Source organism: Trachypithecus francoisi, unplaced genomic scaffold (assembly GCF_009764315.1).
Source record: "Trachypithecus francoisi isolate TF-2019V2 unplaced genomic scaffold, Tfra_2.0 Contig01580, whole genome shotgun sequence".
NCBI lineage: Eukaryota > Metazoa > Chordata > Mammalia > Primates > Cercopithecidae > Trachypithecus > Trachypithecus francoisi.
The window spans coordinates 1055970-1072661 of NW_022681443.1; the positions used below are offsets into that span (position 1 = coordinate 1055970).

At 53.2% G+C, this 16692-nt stretch overlaps 2 protein-coding genes across 13 annotated transcripts in view; both read right to left on the reverse strand.

The window, feature by feature from the left end:
- Positions 1-13612, reverse strand: part of BAIAP2L2 (BAR/IMD domain containing adaptor protein 2 like 2) — a 29358-nt gene extending 15746 nt beyond the window's left edge. Inside the window, exons 1-4 of one of the 5 annotated variants that reach the window (XM_033189289.1) lie at positions 13210-13612; positions 12003-12078; positions 11135-11374; positions 10732-10793 (exon numbers count right to left, since the gene is read on the reverse strand). In XM_033189289.1, coding sequence (XP_033045180.1) covers positions 10732-10793; positions 11135-11374; positions 12003-12078; positions 13210-13260 — 429 coding nt within the window. In that variant the 5' untranslated portion in view covers positions 13261-13612. Of the gene's footprint in view, positions 1-638; positions 739-10731; positions 10794-11134; positions 11375-12002; positions 12079-12235; positions 13071-13209 lie in introns of those variants that run through there. The other 4 variants (XM_033189308.1, XM_033189298.1, XM_033189318.1 and 1 more) reach the window with 4 other exon arrangements.
- A 544-nt stretch (positions 13613-14156) lies between these two features.
- The window catches only part of PLA2G6 (phospholipase A2 group VI), a 67633-nt gene continuing 65097 nt past the window's right edge, over positions 14157-16692 (reverse strand). For all 8 annotated transcript variants that reach the window (XM_033189266.1, XM_033189242.1, XM_033189256.1 and 5 more), the window contains 3 exons: positions 16148-16315; positions 15169-15242; positions 14157-14968 (listed from right to left, as the gene is read on the reverse strand). In XM_033189266.1, the coding sequence (XP_033045157.1) occupies positions 14824-14968; positions 15169-15242; positions 16148-16315 (387 nt within the window). In that variant the 3' untranslated portion in view covers positions 14157-14823. The remainder of the gene's footprint in view (positions 14969-15168; positions 15243-16147; positions 16316-16692) is intronic.

A 16692-nucleotide genomic window follows, 5' to 3' on the forward strand; every position in this document is an offset into this window, starting at 1 on the left:
AAGCTGAGATCGCACCACTGAGGTGGAGGTTGCAGTGAGCCAAGATCACGCCACTGCACTCCAGCCTGGGCAACAGAGTGAGACTCCATCTCAGAAAAAAAAAAAAGAGGTTGACAATGGAAGTGAAGTTTGAGCTCTTGCTGTGTCCATTACAGGTAGAGAACAGTCTGTTGGCAGGTGGCTTCTGACAGAGGACGTCACCAACCCCAGAGCAGGCTGAGGAATTCGCAGTGGATTAGACAGAGACTGCCCTCTCCGTCTCCACTCCCTGGGGCGCACGCTTCATTAGAGGGTCCTGTGTACACCTCGGTACAGAAGTATAGAAAGTTGACAGCAGATTCTGTGGTCTCAGCCATGCACTGCAAGCTCTATGGACAGAGGGACTCCATTTTTTTTTTTTTTTTAATGAGACAGCGTCTTTTTCTATTGCCCGAGCTGGAGTGTAATGGTGCTATCTCAGCTCACTGCAACCTCTGCCTCCCAGGTTCAAGTGAGTCTCACACCTTGGCCACCTGAGCAGCTGGGATTACAGATGTGTGCCACCACATCTGACTAATTTTTCTATTTTTAGTAGGGATGGGGTTTCTCCATGTTGGCCAGGCTGCTCTAAAACTCCTGACCTCAAGCCATTTGCTCACCTCAGCCTCCCAAAGTGCTGAGATTACAGGTGTGAGCCACTGTGCCCAGCCTCCAGTAACTCTTGAGGAATCCTTTTGCCACCTCCGCAAATGTCACTTGCTGAAAATGACAAAACATTGCTAAGAAAAATAAATAAATGGAGAGATAAATAAATGGAGAGATATACCATATTCATGGATCTGGAAGACTTGATATTGTTAAGATGACCATTGATTTACAGATTAATGCAACTCTATCAAAATTCCAGAAGCCTTTCTCAAAGGCAAGATGACTGATTCTATAATTTAGATAAAATGCAAAGAATCTCGAATAGGCAAAATAATTTTGAAAAAAGACAAAGTACTTAGGCTACTTGATTTCAGTACTTACTATAAAGCTACAGTAATTAATACAGTGTGATATTGGCATAAGGATAGAAACACATACCAATGGAACGGAGTCCAGAAACAAACCCACACATATATGCAAAGTCAATTTTTTTTTTTTTTTGAGACAGTCTTGCTCTGTCGCCCAGGCTAGAGTACAGTGGTGCGATCTCAGCTCACTGCAACCTCCGCCTCATGTGTTCAAGTAATTCTCCTGTATCAGCCTCCTGAGTAGCTGGGACGACAGGCACACACCACCACACCCGGCTAATTTTTGTATTTTTAGTAGAGATGGGGTTTCACCATATTGGTCAGGCTGGTCTCAAACTCCTGACCTCAGGTGTTCCACCTGCCTTGGCCCCCCAAAGTGCTGGGATTACAGGCATGAGCCACTGCGCCTGGCCCAAAATCAATTTTTGACCAAGATACCAAGTAATTTCAGTGAGTCAAGGGAAGTGTTTTTTTGTTTGTTTGTTTGTTTTTTGAGATGGAGTCTCGCTGTCTCCAGGCTGGAGTGCAGTGGCGCGATCTCGGCTCACTGCAAACTCTGCCTCCCGGGTTCTCCCCATTCTCCCGCCTCAGCCTCCTGAGTAGCTGGGACTACAGGCGCCCACCACCACGCCCGGCTAATTTTTATTTTTAGTAGAGACGGGGTTTCACCGTGTTAGCCAGGATGGTCTCGATCTCCTGACCTCGTGATCCACTGGCCTTGGCCTCCCAAAGTGCTGGAATTACAGGAGTGAGCCACCGCGTCTGGCCGGGAAGTGTTTTTAAAATGATGTGTGAATAACTGAATATCCATCCAGGGAAAATTAAATTCCATCTCAATACACAAAAATAAATTTAAGACAAATCATAGAAATAAAGTCCATAATATAGAGTTTCTAGAAGAAAACGTAGGAGAATATTTGTGCCATGGGGTAGGCAAAGATTCCTTCGATAAGACACAAGCACAAACCACTGCAAAAAAAAAAAAAAAAAAGCACAAAAATTGCAAAATTGGGCTTCATAAATATTTATGTATTTATTTATTTATAATTTTAGAGACAGTGTCTTAGGGCTGGGATCATGAGGTCAGGAGATTAAGACCATCCTGGCTAACATGGTGAAACCCCATCTCTACTAAAACACAAAAAAATTAGCCTGGCGTGGTGGCGGGCTCCTGTAGTCCCAGCTACTCGGGAGGCTGAGGCTGGAGAATGGCGTGAACCCAGGAGGCAGAGCTTGCAGGGAGCCGAGATCGCACCACTGCACTCCAGCCTGGGCGACAGAGCGAGACTCCGTCTCAAAACAAACAAACAAACAAACAAACAAAGACAGTGTCTTGCTCCGTCACCCAGAATGGAGCGCAGTGGTGCGATCCACTGCACTTGAACCTCAGCCTTGAACTCCTGGGTTCAAGTGATCCTCCCACCTCAATCTCCTAAGTAGCTAAGACTATAGGTGTGCGCTGCCATGCCTGGCTATAAAAATTTATAATTTATGTTCATCAAAGACAGACAGTATTAAGAAAATGAATAGGCAAGCTACAGATTGAAAAAAATACATTTCCCATACATCTCCTGACAAAGGACTCATATCTTAACTATATAAAGAATTCAACAGTAAGTATACCCCAATAAAAAATGAGTAAAAGACTAAACCAACATCTTAAGGAAGAAGATGTACAAATGTCCAGTAAGCACATTAAAAGTCATTAGTCATCAGGGACATCAGAACAAAAGCACAGTGAGACGCCACTCCATACCCACGAGAATGACTAAAATAAAACAGACTGACGACGCTGAACACTGGCAAGAATTTAGAATGACAGCAATTTTCATTCATTGCTGGCGGAATGCAGAATAGCACAAGAACACTGGAGAACTCTAATAAACATATGTCAACACCATGCCCTACAAATTCCACTCCTAGGTATTTGTCCAACAGAAATGAAAACATATATCCATAAAGACTCGTACAAGAATGTTCACAGCCGCCTTATTCATAATAGCTCCATAATAGCCTTCAACTGGAAACGACCCAAATGACTATCAACAGAATGGACAGACACATTGTGGGATTTTCATACAATGGGATCCTAAGCAATAAAACAGAAAAAAGTATCAATACACCCATGATATGGATTGGATCTGTGTCCCCTCCAGTCTCATATGGAAATGTAATCCCCAGTGTCGGAGGTGGGGCCTGGTGGGAGGTGTTTGAATCGTGGGGGCGGATCCCTCATGAATGGCTTGGTGGCCTCCCCGTAGTAATGAGTTCATGCAAGATCTGGTTGTTTAAAAAGAGCCTGGCGGCCGGGCACGGTGGCTCACGCCTGTTATCCTAGCACTTTGGGAGGCCGAGACGGGTGGATCGCCTGAGGTCAAGAGTTGGAGACCAGCCTGGCCAACATGGTGAAATCCCATCTCTACTAAAAATACAAAAAATTAGCGGGCATGGTGGTGGGTGCTTGTAATCCCAGCTACTCAGGAGGCTGAGGCAGGAGAGTTGCTTGAACCTGGGAGGTGGAGGTTGCAGTGAGCCAGGATCACGCCACTGTACTCCAGCCTGGACAACAAAAGTGAAACTCCATCAGGAAAGAAAGAAAGGAAGGAAAGGAAAAGGAAAGGAAAAAGGAAAGGAAAAGAAAGAGGGCCTGCCACCTCCCCACTCTGTCTCTCTCTCGCTCTCTTGCCATATGATGCACCTGTTACCCCTTCACCTGGGCAACAAGAGCAAAACTCCATTTCAAAAAATAAACAAATAAGGCCGGGCGCGGTGGCTCACGCCTGTAATCCCAGCACTTTGGAAGGCTGAGGTGGGTGGATCACGAGGTCAGGAGTTCAAGACCAACCTGGCCAAGATGGTGAAACCCCATCTCTACTAAAAATATAAAAATTAGCTGGGTGTGGTGGCGGGGGCCTGTAATCCCAGCTACTCAGGAGGCTGAGGCAGGAGAATCACTTGAACCCTAGGGGGTGGAGGTTGCAGTGAGCCAAGATCACACCACTACATGCCAGCCTGGGCAACAGAGTGGGACTCTGTCTCAAAAATAAATAAATAAATAAATAAATAAATAAATAAATAAAGCCTGGCACCTCCCCACTCTCTCTCTTGCTGTCTTGCCATGTGACGCACCTGTTACCCCTTCACCTTCTGCCGTGATTGTAAACTTCCAAGAGTTCCAGACCAGCCTGGGCAACATAGTGAAACCCCATCTCTACTAAAAGTACATAGTCAGGCATGGTGGCACGCGCGTATAATCCCAGCTATTCGGTAGGCTGAGGCAGGAGAATAGCTTGAACCCGGGAGGCAGAGGTTGCAGTGAGCTGAGATGGAGCCATTGCACTCCAGCCTGGGCAACAGAGCAAGACTCCATCTCAAAAAACAAACAAAACAAAACACCAAAAGAAAAAAATAAAGAAACTCAAGACAATATTCAGAACAAAACTAGGTGACTATATCTCTACAATCCCTCAAACACAAATCAGCACCAGCTGTGAAGCCAGTGTGACCAGCATCCACGTGGATGGAGCAGTGGGAGGTAGCTGGGTGTCGAGGGACCTGAGCACAGGCGCACCCCAACATGGTCAGCAGATGGCCATGGGAAGCTCAATAGGCCAGTCTGAGAACAGCAGCTGAAACTCCAAGGAGTTTGTGAGTCCAGAGGGTGAAGGCAAGAGGTCCCTGGTCTGAAGGGGCTGGACTAGTCGAGCCTCTAGGAAGTCTTGAAACTGACCAGTCAGGCTCCCATCCAGACAGGGCCCACGTGGAGGAGAATATGCGGTGAGGGGGATCAAAATCAGGAACAAGGACAACAGACACAAAAGGAAAGGAAAGAGTGGGGAGGTGGCAGGCCCTCTTTCTTTTCTCCTAACAAAAGTAGGAGCATGAACAGAAGCAGGAAACCGCAGAAAGGGAGCTGCCATATTTTTGGAAAACTACATAAGAACAACAGAAAGAGATCTTGCGAAGTGAGAAAAGCTGTCTTGACTGTGTTCCTTCTACAATTTCAGGAAAAAACCTACTTTTCCACAGAAAATCTCTGAGGTGAAATCCAATAGAAAGTTATTATTAGAAAAAAGAGAATATGGAAAAGAGTAACATTCCTACTGACAACTAAAACACACCAGAAAGCCCCACGAAACAGGAAAAAAAAAAAAAAAAACAAAACGAATCAATGGTCTGAAAGTGATCCTAGCACTTTGGGAGGCCCAGATGGAAAGATTTCTTGAGGCCAGGAGTTCAAGACCAGCCTGGGCAACATAGTGAGACCTCATCTCTATAAAAAGAGTTAAAAAATTAGCCAGGCACGGTGGCATTTGCCTATAGTCCCAGCTACTTGGGAGGCTGAGGCAGGAAGATCATTTGAGCCCAGGAGTTGGAGGCTGCAATGAGCTATATGATTGTGCCACTGCACTTCGGCCTGGGTGACAGAGTGAGACCCTGTCTCTGAAAATAAATAAATAAATAAATAAATAAATAAAATTAATTTGTGCAGCAACAGAAATAAAGTGACAGAATATGTGTTATATGTGTGTACACACACATTGCATATAAATATGTATCAATCTATGCATTGCACAGCCACCAAAAAAGCCTAGAAACAAAGATCAACCCAGAGGCAATGAGCACCCCTAGTATTCAGATTATGGTTTTGAAATACCACTTGCCACTAAAAACAAAAAGTAAAAACAGGGCTTCATGAAGAAATAGCTGATTCCACGTCTCACACAGCACAAGTAGCAGATGAGCCTGGAACCTCTTGTCAGGCAGACAGCAAGGACTCAGGAGGCAGATTAAAGAGGCTTCCACTGGCCAGGTGCGGTGGCTTATGCCTATAATCCCAGAACTTTGGGAGGCTGAGCTGGGCAAATCATCTGAGGTTAGGAGTTCAAGATCAGCCTGGCCAACATGGTGAAACTCCGTCTTTACTAGAAATATGAAAATTAGCCAGATGCAGTGGTGCATACCCGTAGTCCCAGCTACACGGGAAGGCTGAGGCTGGAGAATTGCTTGAACCTGGGAGGCGAAGGTTGCAGTGAGCCGAGATCGCGCCACTGTACCTCAGCCTTGGCGACAGGGCGAGACTCCATGTCAAAAGAAAAAAAGAAGAAGAAGAAGAAGAAGCTTCCACTGGCCAAAAATAGGACATTTTCTTTTTCTTTTTTCTTTTCTTTTTTTTTTTTTTGAGACGGAGTTTCGCTCTGTCATCCAGGCTGGAGTGCAGTGGCCGGATCTCAGCTCACTGCAAGCTCTGCCTCCCGGGTTTACGCCATTCTCCTGCCTCAGCCTCCCGAGTAGCTGGGACTACAGGCGCCCGCCACCTCGCCCGGCTAGTTTTTTGTATTTTTTAGTAGAGACGGGGTTTCACCGGGTTAGCTAGGATGGTCTCGATCTCCTGACCTCGTGATCCACCCGTCTCGGCCTCCCAAAGTGCTGGGATTACAGGCTTGAGCCACCGCGCCCGGCCCTAAAAATAGGACATTTTCAACCTCAATAAAGATAATAATTGCCAACCATTGAAATAGATCAGATGAGTTTAAATCTATGATATTGATTATAGTAAATAAAAGTACTACATAATGGTGCTAGTTAAAACATAAAGTTAATTGGTGGCTTCACCTTCAGAGGATGACAGGGCACAGATTCATTATCTTGGAACCTGATGAATAAAGGGAATGAATGACACCTTTCTCCTGCCCTCCCCATATGAAACGTGCCAGTGGGGAATAACAGCGGATAAGGGGAAGCGTCTCTTTCTGGAAGCATCCTAGCTAAGATTGTTCTGAAAGGGCGTCAGAAGAACAGTGGTCGTATCCCGTGATGCGTGGCCGATCTGGCACAGCGATCTCCACCTCCTGGGGAAGAACTCAGCACCCTTCTGGTCTTGCCAAGGGCATGGCATTGGAGTCTGATCAAGCCTCCGGATCCAGAGGACAGATAAACCAGCTGAACATACCAGGAGAGCACCATCAGCAACTTCCAGACTATAGGAAAGTCAGGGCAGACGGTCCCAGGGTCTCCAACAGACAAAGTGTAAGGAAAAGAAACAGATGAAGGGGAACCCACAGGTTCAAGAGACTCTTTTTTTTTTTTTGAGATGGAGTCTCGCTCTTTTGGCCTGGCTGGAGTGCAGTGGTGCGATCTTGGCTCACTGCAAGCTCCGCCTCCTGGGTTCACGCCATTCTCCTGCCTCAGCCTCCCGAGTAGCTGGGACTACAGGCGCCCGCCACCTCGCCCGCTATTTTTGTGTTTTTAATAGAGACGGGGTTTCACTGTGTTAGCCAGGATGGTCTCGTCTTCTGACCTCGTGATCCACCCGCTTTGGCCTCTCAAAGTGCTGGGATTACAGGCATGAGTCACCACACCCCGTCAAAAAAAAATTTTTTTTTGAGTAAAACCGGCCGGGCACGGTGGCTCAAGCCTGTAATCCCAGCACTTTGGGAGGCCGAGATGGGCGGATCACGAGGTCAGGAGATCGAGACCATCCTGGCTAACACGGTGAAACCCCGTCTCTACTAAAAATACAAAAACTAGCCGGGCGAGGTGGCGGGCGCCTGTAGTCCCAGCTACTGGGGAGGCTGAGGCAGGAGAATGGCGTAAACCCGGGAGGCGGAGCTTGCAGTGAGCCGAGATCTGGCCACTGCACTCCAGTCCGGGTGACAGAGCGAGACTCCGCCTCAAAAAAAAAAAAAAAAAAAAAGAGTAAAACCAAATTCTAGTGTCTCAGGCTGTAAGGTAGAGTGATAAACTACAAAGGAACACAAGGAAATGTGACCTCAGACCAGTGGCCACTTTTAGACGGAGGGAGAGGCTGTGGTTTTGATGGGGGCACCTGAAGGGGCTTCTGGGGAGGCTGGCAAAGTTCTGCATGGTAGTTTCAGGTCTGTTTGCCTAATAATGATTCATTCGGCTCTAATCTGTTCAGCAAGATTTTCTGTGGCTGTGTTTTAGTTTACAATAAAAAACATTAAAAAAATTTTTTTAAGTCAGATCCTGTCCCTCCTTGGCTCAAGACCCTCCCATGGTGCCCCTTTCACTGAGAGGAAGGACCACAGTCCTGCCGGGGCCTGCAGGGTCAGGGCCTCTTAATGGCTGGTTATCTCACACTTGCCCTCTACTGCAGCCTTCGGCCTTTCCACGCGCTGTCCCTTCCTCCCTGGCAGAGGTCTCCCTGGCTAATGCCCTTACCTCCTTCAGGCCTTTTTCTTTACTTTTTCTTTTTTTTTTTTTGAGACAGAGTCTCACTGTCACCCAGGCTGGAGTGCTGTGGTGTGATCTCGGCTCACTGCAACCTCCGCCTCCCAGGTTCAAGCGATTCTCCTGCTTCAGCCTCCCGAGTAGCTGTGACTACAGGCACCCGTCACCACATGCCCGGCTAATTTTTTTGTATTTTTAGTAGAGACAAGGTTTCACCATGTTGTCCAGGTTGGTCTCGAACCCCTGACCTCAGGTGATTTGTCCGTCTTGGCCTCCCAAAGTACTGGGATTATAAGCGTGAGCCACTGCACTGGGCCCTTTAGGCCTTTTTCAATGTCACCTTTCTGGTGATGTTTTCCTTGAGCATCTGTTAAAAGCTGCACCCCCACCAAAGACATCCCGTCCCTGCTCTACTTTTCTCCTAGCATATTTTGCATGGAACGTGTTACGTATCAATTCACTTACTCACTGTGGATATTTCTGGCTCCCTCCTTGGGGTGGCAGGGGTTTTTGTCTGCTGTATCCCCACTGCCTCCCACAGTGCTTGGCACAGGGTAGTAAGTAGGGATCAAGTAAATGAGCTGCAGGTGGGGGTGGCCTCTGGCACTGTTCTGTTTGGTGTGATTCTGGCCAGTGGACCTGCCCAGTTGTCACAACCGAGGTGCCACTGCCTGGAGAGGGCAGCTCTCCTTACTGAGTGGGCCTGGGCGATACTCATCCCTGCCCAGCCCAGGTGTGCCACAAGTGGCAAGGTCAGTCATTGAACACAAGGACAGGAACCCACAGGCTCCATAACTTCTGTGCCCACATCCAACGGGGTGGCAGGGACTTAATGCAACATCCTAAAGTGCTCACGGAGTGCACGGAGCCCAGGGACCTTGGGGCACGGTCTTGTTGTGTGTGCGTGGGACGTGCATTTTCTAATAGAAAAATTGTTTCCCCGCCAGGCGCGGTGGCTCATGCCTGTAATCCCAGCACTTTGGGAGGCCGAGGCGGGCAGATCACTTGAGGTCAGGAGTTCAAGACTAGCCTAGCCGACATGGTGAAACCCCATCTCTACAAAAAAATGAAAAAATTAGCCAGGCATGATGGCAGGTGCCTGTAGTCCCAGCTGCTCGGGAGGCTGAGGCAGGAGAATCGCTTGAACCTGGGAGGTGGAGGTTGCAGTGAGCTGAGATCCTGACACTGGACTCCAGCCTGGGCAACAGAGTGAGACTTCAAAAAAAAAAAAAAAAAAAGACTGTTCGTCATGCCCAGCTGACCAGTATTTTATGGTATCCTCCAAAGAGCACCCTGACTTCCAGGGGTTCCCTTCCCACATTGGAGGGAGAACAATTAGCTGAAATTTCCTTCCGAACCTTCCGAGGCGCCTCACCAGTATGCCCCACCCCACCTCTCCCACTCAGCCCCTGCGCTCAAGCCCTGGCTCACGTCTGCCCGCTGCCCACTCATGGCTGTGTGCAGCCTGCTGTCGTGTTCCCTTGGAAAGCCCTCTCTTCTCTCCATCTAGCCAAGCCCACTCCCTCGGCTCTTTTCTTTCCTGTGTCATTGAAGCCCTGCTTGGCGCCAGGCCCTGGAGCTACGGAGAGGAAGGAAGCGGAAGGAAGCCTTTGCGGAGCTCCCAGTCTCGGGAGGGATAGGAGCAGGCGAGTTAACTTCTAGTTCTCATAGCTAAGGTACCCAGGGGCCTTGCGGGGGCCAGGGCAAACAGTTTATGCTTATTAATTCACTTCATCCTCTCAAGAATGCTGGGAGGCAGTTACTATGATTCTCTCCATTTCTCAGATAGGTAAGCAGAGGCGCAGAATCCAAGGTCACAAAACTAGTCACTGGCGAAGCTGGGCTTTGAAGCCACCACGAGCTAAGAACAGACAGAAGCATCTGTTGGAGTCCAGGGGGGAGGGGTGACTGAAACTGCCCCAGGGAGTCAGAGGAGGCTTTGGGAAGGAGGGGACAGCTGCTTCTCAACGGGACAGCAGAGGAAGGGACTGGTGGCTGTAGGCTAAGAGGACAGCAGGGCAGCAGCCCCATGGCGGGGACACCAGCAGAGGGCCGGCTCTTCCGAGGAGCTGGGCTGTGTTGGGGGTGTCGGGAGAAGCTGCTGGATCAGCAGAACGTGGGACCCCTCGCTGAGAAGCCTGTGTTCAGTTCTGTGGGCAGTGGGGCCATGGGATGATTCTGCTCCTGGGAGTGACATGGTCAGGTCCGTGTGGCTGCTCCCTGGGGGCTGCAGTGAGGAGGGCTGCAGCGAAAGGGCCTTTCTCTTGGGCCTCCACTCACTCTGGCATCTCAGGCAATGACTAGCTCTTTGAGACTCAGTTTCTTCCTCTATAAAATGGAGGCAGAAATGCCACCAGCCTCCTAGGGCTGCTAGAAGCTTAAACGACTATTGCAAGGAACCGTGCCCCACAGAGCCAGGCGCTGGGAAGGGCAGCCACGGTCGTCCTCCCTGGGAAGGGCGTCTGGTAGGCTGGGCCCTCTCCTTGGAACGCACCCCGCTTTCCTTGAGTGACCCCTTCAGGTCCTGGAGTCTGATACTCACCACCACCTCCAGGTCAGAGTTCAGGTGCCGCTGGGTGTCAGACATCTGCACCAAGATCTCCCCTGGAGGCATGGATGGAGCTGTGGCTTTGGTGTGGGGAAGCCTGCCCTGCCCGCCCACCACCCTCTTCCGCTGAAAGCCAACAGAGGGCCTGCCCGAGGCTGGATTTCAGGACCAAAGTCCGGGAACTTCCCATATGGCTCTCTGGGAGCCAGGCCGTGCGTGTCCCAGCCTGGAAGCAGCCCAGCAGGGAGTGGTGGCGGGGAGCCTGGGCCCCAGAACGAGAGTCTGGCTCTGGGCCTTGGGCTGCAAGGCCTGTGTCAGGGACACGGGGCATGCTGGAAGGGCAAGGGTGCAAAAGAAGGGCCCGAGAATGGGGTCTGCCATGGAGGGGGAGCCTCACCCAGAATCTGCGATGTGGGGCTCTGCAGGGCACGCTCCCCGATCTTCTGGATGGCACTGAAGTAGACCTCGGCTGCCTCAGACAGAGCTACGGACCAGGAGGGACAGGTCCGGTCCAGCCCTGCCTCTGCCCCACCCTTCTGGAGGCTCTTTTCATCTGGAAGGGCCTGTGTCTGTCCTGGGTGCGGTGTGGGCATCTGTGTGTGCCCCTGAGGAGGGTGTGGCCAATTGAGCTGTGAAGCTCAGGTGTGGGGCATAAGGTGAGGGTTGGGGGCAGGGAGGTGGCGTGGACAGCATCCAAGAAGCAGGGGAATGGGTGGCCCTGAGGTTCAGGGTTGATCAGCGCTGGTGGGTAGAGGGGTGCTGTTGGCAGGTATGAGCGGCCAAAGCGGACCGGTACAAGGGCTTGTGTGGGGACCGAGTGAGTGTCAAGGCCAGCTGTAGGGCGTGTGGATGGTGGCCGGTCAAAGTGAGGAAGCCAGCTGCTGTGTGAGCCTGGGTGCAGAGGTGGGACTGGGTATAGGGGTGGGTTCAGCAGGTGGCATTGAGGTGATGCCTAGAAATGTATCAGGGGTTGCACTGGGGCTGTGTGGGCCTGCAGGGCCTGCTACTGTATCATGGGAGTGTCTGGAGGCACCTGAAGGAGGGGGCAATGAGGGGTGCTGGGTGTGGACTGGGATGCGTGGGCACAGGAGAGTGGGGGTGCATAAGGCCTCTCTGGCTGCAGAGGTATGAGGGTGAGGGTGGTGGGTAGGAGGGTGTAGGACTGAGGATGAACAGGTGTGGGGTGCAGAGAATCTGGGAGGGGCCTGGAGGTGGGGACAGCAGAGGCCCAGGGCTGGTGCTCGGTGGCCTGGGCAGGCACTCACCATGGAAGGCACGCAGGTAGTTGTTGCCCAGGTACACCAGGTTCTCCAGGGCGGGGTTAAACTGCTCCATGATGCTCTGGACCCCAGGGCCAGGGGAGGAAAAAGGTGTGGAGATGGGGGAGCGAGAAGGAACAATGGACAGAGTCAAGTCACCAGGCGTCAGGGACAGGGCACCCCCAGCCCAGTGAGAAGCTCCCAGACTTTGGGGAGCCCACCTATAAACCTAGGCTCACCCAGAATCCTGGCTCTTGGCTGTGGAACCTCAGAGCCCATCTTTTGGGGTCCTGTTCCAAGCTATGGTCCCCTCACAACCAGCTCCGGCTCACAGCTGCTCTGGCGGGACCGAGGTACCTCCCGAGATGGTGCACCTGGGAGGTTCTCCTCCGGCTGGGCTGAAGCTGGCCCACCCACTGTGGTCCCCACTGGGCACGGCTCAGCCTTGCCTGTGTCCAGGCCTTGCTGGGCTAGACACATGGGGCTGCCAACAGTCGCCCCAGGGGCAAGGGCAGCTCTTGCCCTCCTCCAAGAACAGCCCCACCATAGGCAGGGCTGTGGCTGGATTAGTGTGGGCCACCCCAGGCTGGGGCAGGGCAGAGAGCTCCCTGGATGGTGGAGACAGGCCTGGACTTAGGCCTGGACTTGGACTTGGGTCTTGGTTCAAGTCTCAGCAGCGCCTCTTCCTCCCTCCATGACCTTGAGTGAGCTGTTTAACCCATTTGGTCTCAGTTTTCTCATCTATCAAACAGGGTGGTCATTTTCGACTTCACAGGTGGGTGGCCTGAGGCTTACAGGTGAAAGGGTCCTGCACACAGGAGGTGCTAAATGTCTGTGGCAGCTGCAGCAACCCCCTGGGGGTGAAGTAGGAAGTCTGAGTGAGGAGCTCAGAAATGAGACAGAGAGAGAGAGGGGGTCTTTATTCCCAGGCTGGGCAGCCAGGCCCTTCTCATCCAGACTCTCAACTCTCCCCACCCTGGGCCCTGGGCCCTCTCCTGCCTTGTCCAGCATCTGGGAGTTGGGGGTTCCTGCTGTATGGCTGAGTGCCCTCAGGGATCCTTACCCCCGTACCCACCCCAGCCCAGCCTGGCTCCAGGCTTCCCTTTCCAGGACACCTGCAGCCCCGGCTGGCCCTCCGTCCTCCAAAGCGGGCATGACTTCTGCGCCCTGGGAGGAGGGGCTCAGGCCCTGGCTTGGCCACCCACGTGCTCACCTTGTAGATGGCCATGGTGGACCTGTAGAACTGGTCCATCTCGGGGGCCATGGAGGGGCTGTCGCCGGGTCTGAGCAGGAGGCAGGGAGCTGGTGGTGATGGCACAGCCGGGAGCAGTGGTGGGTGGTTCCTCAGGTGCCCACAGCTCCGCCGGCAGCGAGGAAGCTGCAGAGAGGGACCTGGAGATGGAGGCCTGCCTCAGAGGAGTGGCAGCTTAATTATTCACCAGTTCGGGATGTCAGAATGTGATCTGGGGCGTAACCGGAGCCGGTGGGGAAGGCATCCTGTGACGGGCGGGCGGGCTCGTGTGACCTGCCCTTCAATTATTCACCCCTCAGAGCCATGGGCTGATACAAGTGCCCATGTGGATGAGCCCCCTCCTGGGCCAACCCCTCCTCAAGGACCCCTGACCCTGGGGGGCCCCGCCCTCCCACCTGCCTATACCAGGCATTGCCCACCTTACTGGGTTGGCGTTGCCCAATGCCCTCCCGGAGGACCCTCTCTGCCAGACCCAGCAGACGCAGCCTCTGGAGGTGAACGCTGCTTTACTTCTCACTGTCCTCAGGCCTGCGGCTCACTGTGGGGCCACGCCCTCTGTGGCTTCCAAAGCCACTCTGGCCCGCCCAGCTCCTCCACCTGCTGGAGCGGGAGCAGCACAGACGCTGGAGTTGCCCAGTCCTGGGCAGACCTTGGCCCTGCACATGCGCTGCCTGTCCATGCAGAGTCCCCAGCCTCTCTGGGTGACAAATGGGGCTCTCCCTGGGTCCTCCAAGATGAGGTTGAGGATTGTGTCCCCCCTTGGGCCTGCCTGGGCTTTGTGGGCCTGGCAGCTGCCTCTGAACACCCTAAGGGCTGGAAAAGGCTGGTCAAGGCCGAGGGTCAAGGCTGAGAGGAGTTGGGGTTCGGGAGAGCAGGGGGAACTCACACCACTGCACACACAACACAGGTGAACTTGAATCCAAATGGTTTATTTCAGTTTTGGCTCTTAAGCCACTTCCATTGGGAAGAAGAAACCCCCAGGAATGACCTTTGAGAGCTGAGAGTTCTCGGGGTGGGGCAGTGTGAGCAGCTGGGCCAGTGTGAGGGGCAAAGTCGAACGGGCATCCTGCTTCTGCGGCCTGGGCCTTCCTGGCTGATGGGGTAGGGGACACCCCATTTCTCTAGTCCCAGCCCTCAGGGAACGGAGCAGAGGGCAGAGGGAGTGGGATGCACCCACTAGGAAGCCTGGGAGTGCCCTTGCTAGGGGCTAGGGCGGAGGCAGCCCCACAGGCCCTCACGGAGGCTGTGGCTGGGGGCAGGGGTACAGTTGCGCCCGGGTACCCTTAATGTTTGAGCTGATGGGGGAGTCAGTTGTCCTTTACAGTCAGTGAAAGGGGCCAAATGGGGCTCTAGACTTTCCCAGCCTGGGATGACAGAAAGTGCTGGAAGGCAGGGTTAGTGGGAAAGAGGCCTTCAGGACCAGCCTCGGGCAGGCAGCTTGGCATTCTCCCAGGCCTGGTCTATGGACGCAGAGCTGCCTGGACCTGGATCTGCCCAGGAGGGCAGTGGCTGGGCCTGGCCTGGCAGGGGCTGAATGGACGAGGTCAGCTGGGGCCGGTGAGAGGCTGGGGGCCCTCAGGGTGAGAGCAGCAGCTGGATGAGCTTCTGGAACTCCTCACGGTGCTCATAGATGTAGACCTCAGTCTCCCAGAGGGCGTTGACCAGCACTGTGTCACTGACCTCATCCAGCATGATGTCCGTCCCCAGCTGGGGGTTCAATCTGTTCAGGCCAGGGAAGAGGGGGTCACCCTAGGCTGCTCAGGCTGGGCAGGGGATGCCAGCTAGGACCAGGGTGGGCTTGGGGAACAGAGCAGACCCTTGGGGAAAGGGGAAAGTCCACACCAGGGCTGGGAAGGGAAGGTTGGTGAGACCGACCAGGCCAGGGCATGGGGGCAAGGGCTGGGGTGGCTGAGCCCTCACCTGAAGTACTGGATGCCGACCATCTCACACCAGGCCCGCGCCCGGTCCACAGCCCGCCCATCTGGATCCGTGCACTGGTGAGAAGCAGCCTTGCTGAGTGCCAGGCCCACAGCCCGCCTGGCCCACACTCCGCCTGGCCCTGCCCTGTACTCTCAGAGCCCTGGCGTTGGGAGCCCCAGGCTCTTTCGAGTTGGGCTGAGCCACACAGCAGCAGAGTGGCTCAGGCAACACCCCTTCCTGGGACTGCAGGGACTGTCCCAGCCGTGCAGTCAGAGGGGCAGAGGTCTCAGCAGTGCCCTTCAGGGATGGTGAGTTGGGAAAAGTGTAGCGGGTGAGTTGGGAAAAGGGCAGTGGCTGAGTGGACAGGCCTCCATGTCCCCTCTCCCTGAAGTTTCTTTCTTTTTTTTTTTATTTTTATTTTTTGAGACAAGGTCTGCTTCTGTTGCCCAGGCTGGAGTGCAGTGGCATGATCACAGCTCCCTGCAGCCTCTGCCTCTTGGGCTTAAGCAATCCTCCCACCTGAGCCTCCTGAGTAGCTGGGACCACAGGCACACCATGTCCGGCTAAGTTTTTAATTTTTTTGTAGAGACGAAGTCTCATGATATTGCTCAGGCTGGTCTCAAACTGCTGGGCTCGTGATTCACCCGCCTTAGCCTCCCAAAGTGCTGGGATTATAGGGGTGAGTGGCCGCCCACTCCGGAGCTTTCGTCCATTCTGGGCTTCTACACTGGGCTATGTTTGCAGAAAAGGATCCACAGCTAAAAAGGGTTTGAAAACCCCCCTGCTGGTGGTCACTGAGGGTCCCTGCCCTGCACTGAGACTCCGAATTGGGGACTCTCTCTCCCTCCAGCTGGCTAAAGGCGATGGACACAGCCGTGCTGTCTCCCCCGACACCAAAGGCCCCACAGGATGAGGGGAAGCCATCCACCTGGGCTGCAGACCCTGAGGGAAGTGGCCTGGGGGAGGGGTCCACACTCACACAGTCCACCACCATCTTGCCCAGTTCCTTGGCCCCAAAAACAGTCTTGGCCAGTTCCCAGGGGTTGCTGGGACGGAAGACATCCACACAGGTCACAGGCACCTGTGGGGACCTCCCTGTCCCCAGGGAGACAACGATGGAGAGTTTCTTCACCTTGTTGCCCTGACCCTGTTGGGAACAGGACAGGGGCAGTCAGAAGGGACCTTCTACAGGTAAGGGGAGCGTCAAGGGGAGGCCCAAGGCTGGGCTCTGGGGCACATGAGAACAGGGCAAGAGGTCTCTGGTGGCAAGAGCACGCCTGGCATGATTTCCAGCCAGCCCCTTGCACGTGACCCCGGAAGGGATGGTGCGGGCATCACATGCCATCTGCTCAGGATAGCACCTTTGTACCAACAGGACCACACATACACCAGCTGCGAGAAGGATCTCGCCCACCCCATCTGATCCTGGCCAAGTCAAGTCGTGGCCAGGGGAGGAAAGCAGAGGGTGTTTCTTGGTGTTAGTGATTTGCCAGGTGTTTGCATCATTACTTCATTTAATCTTCA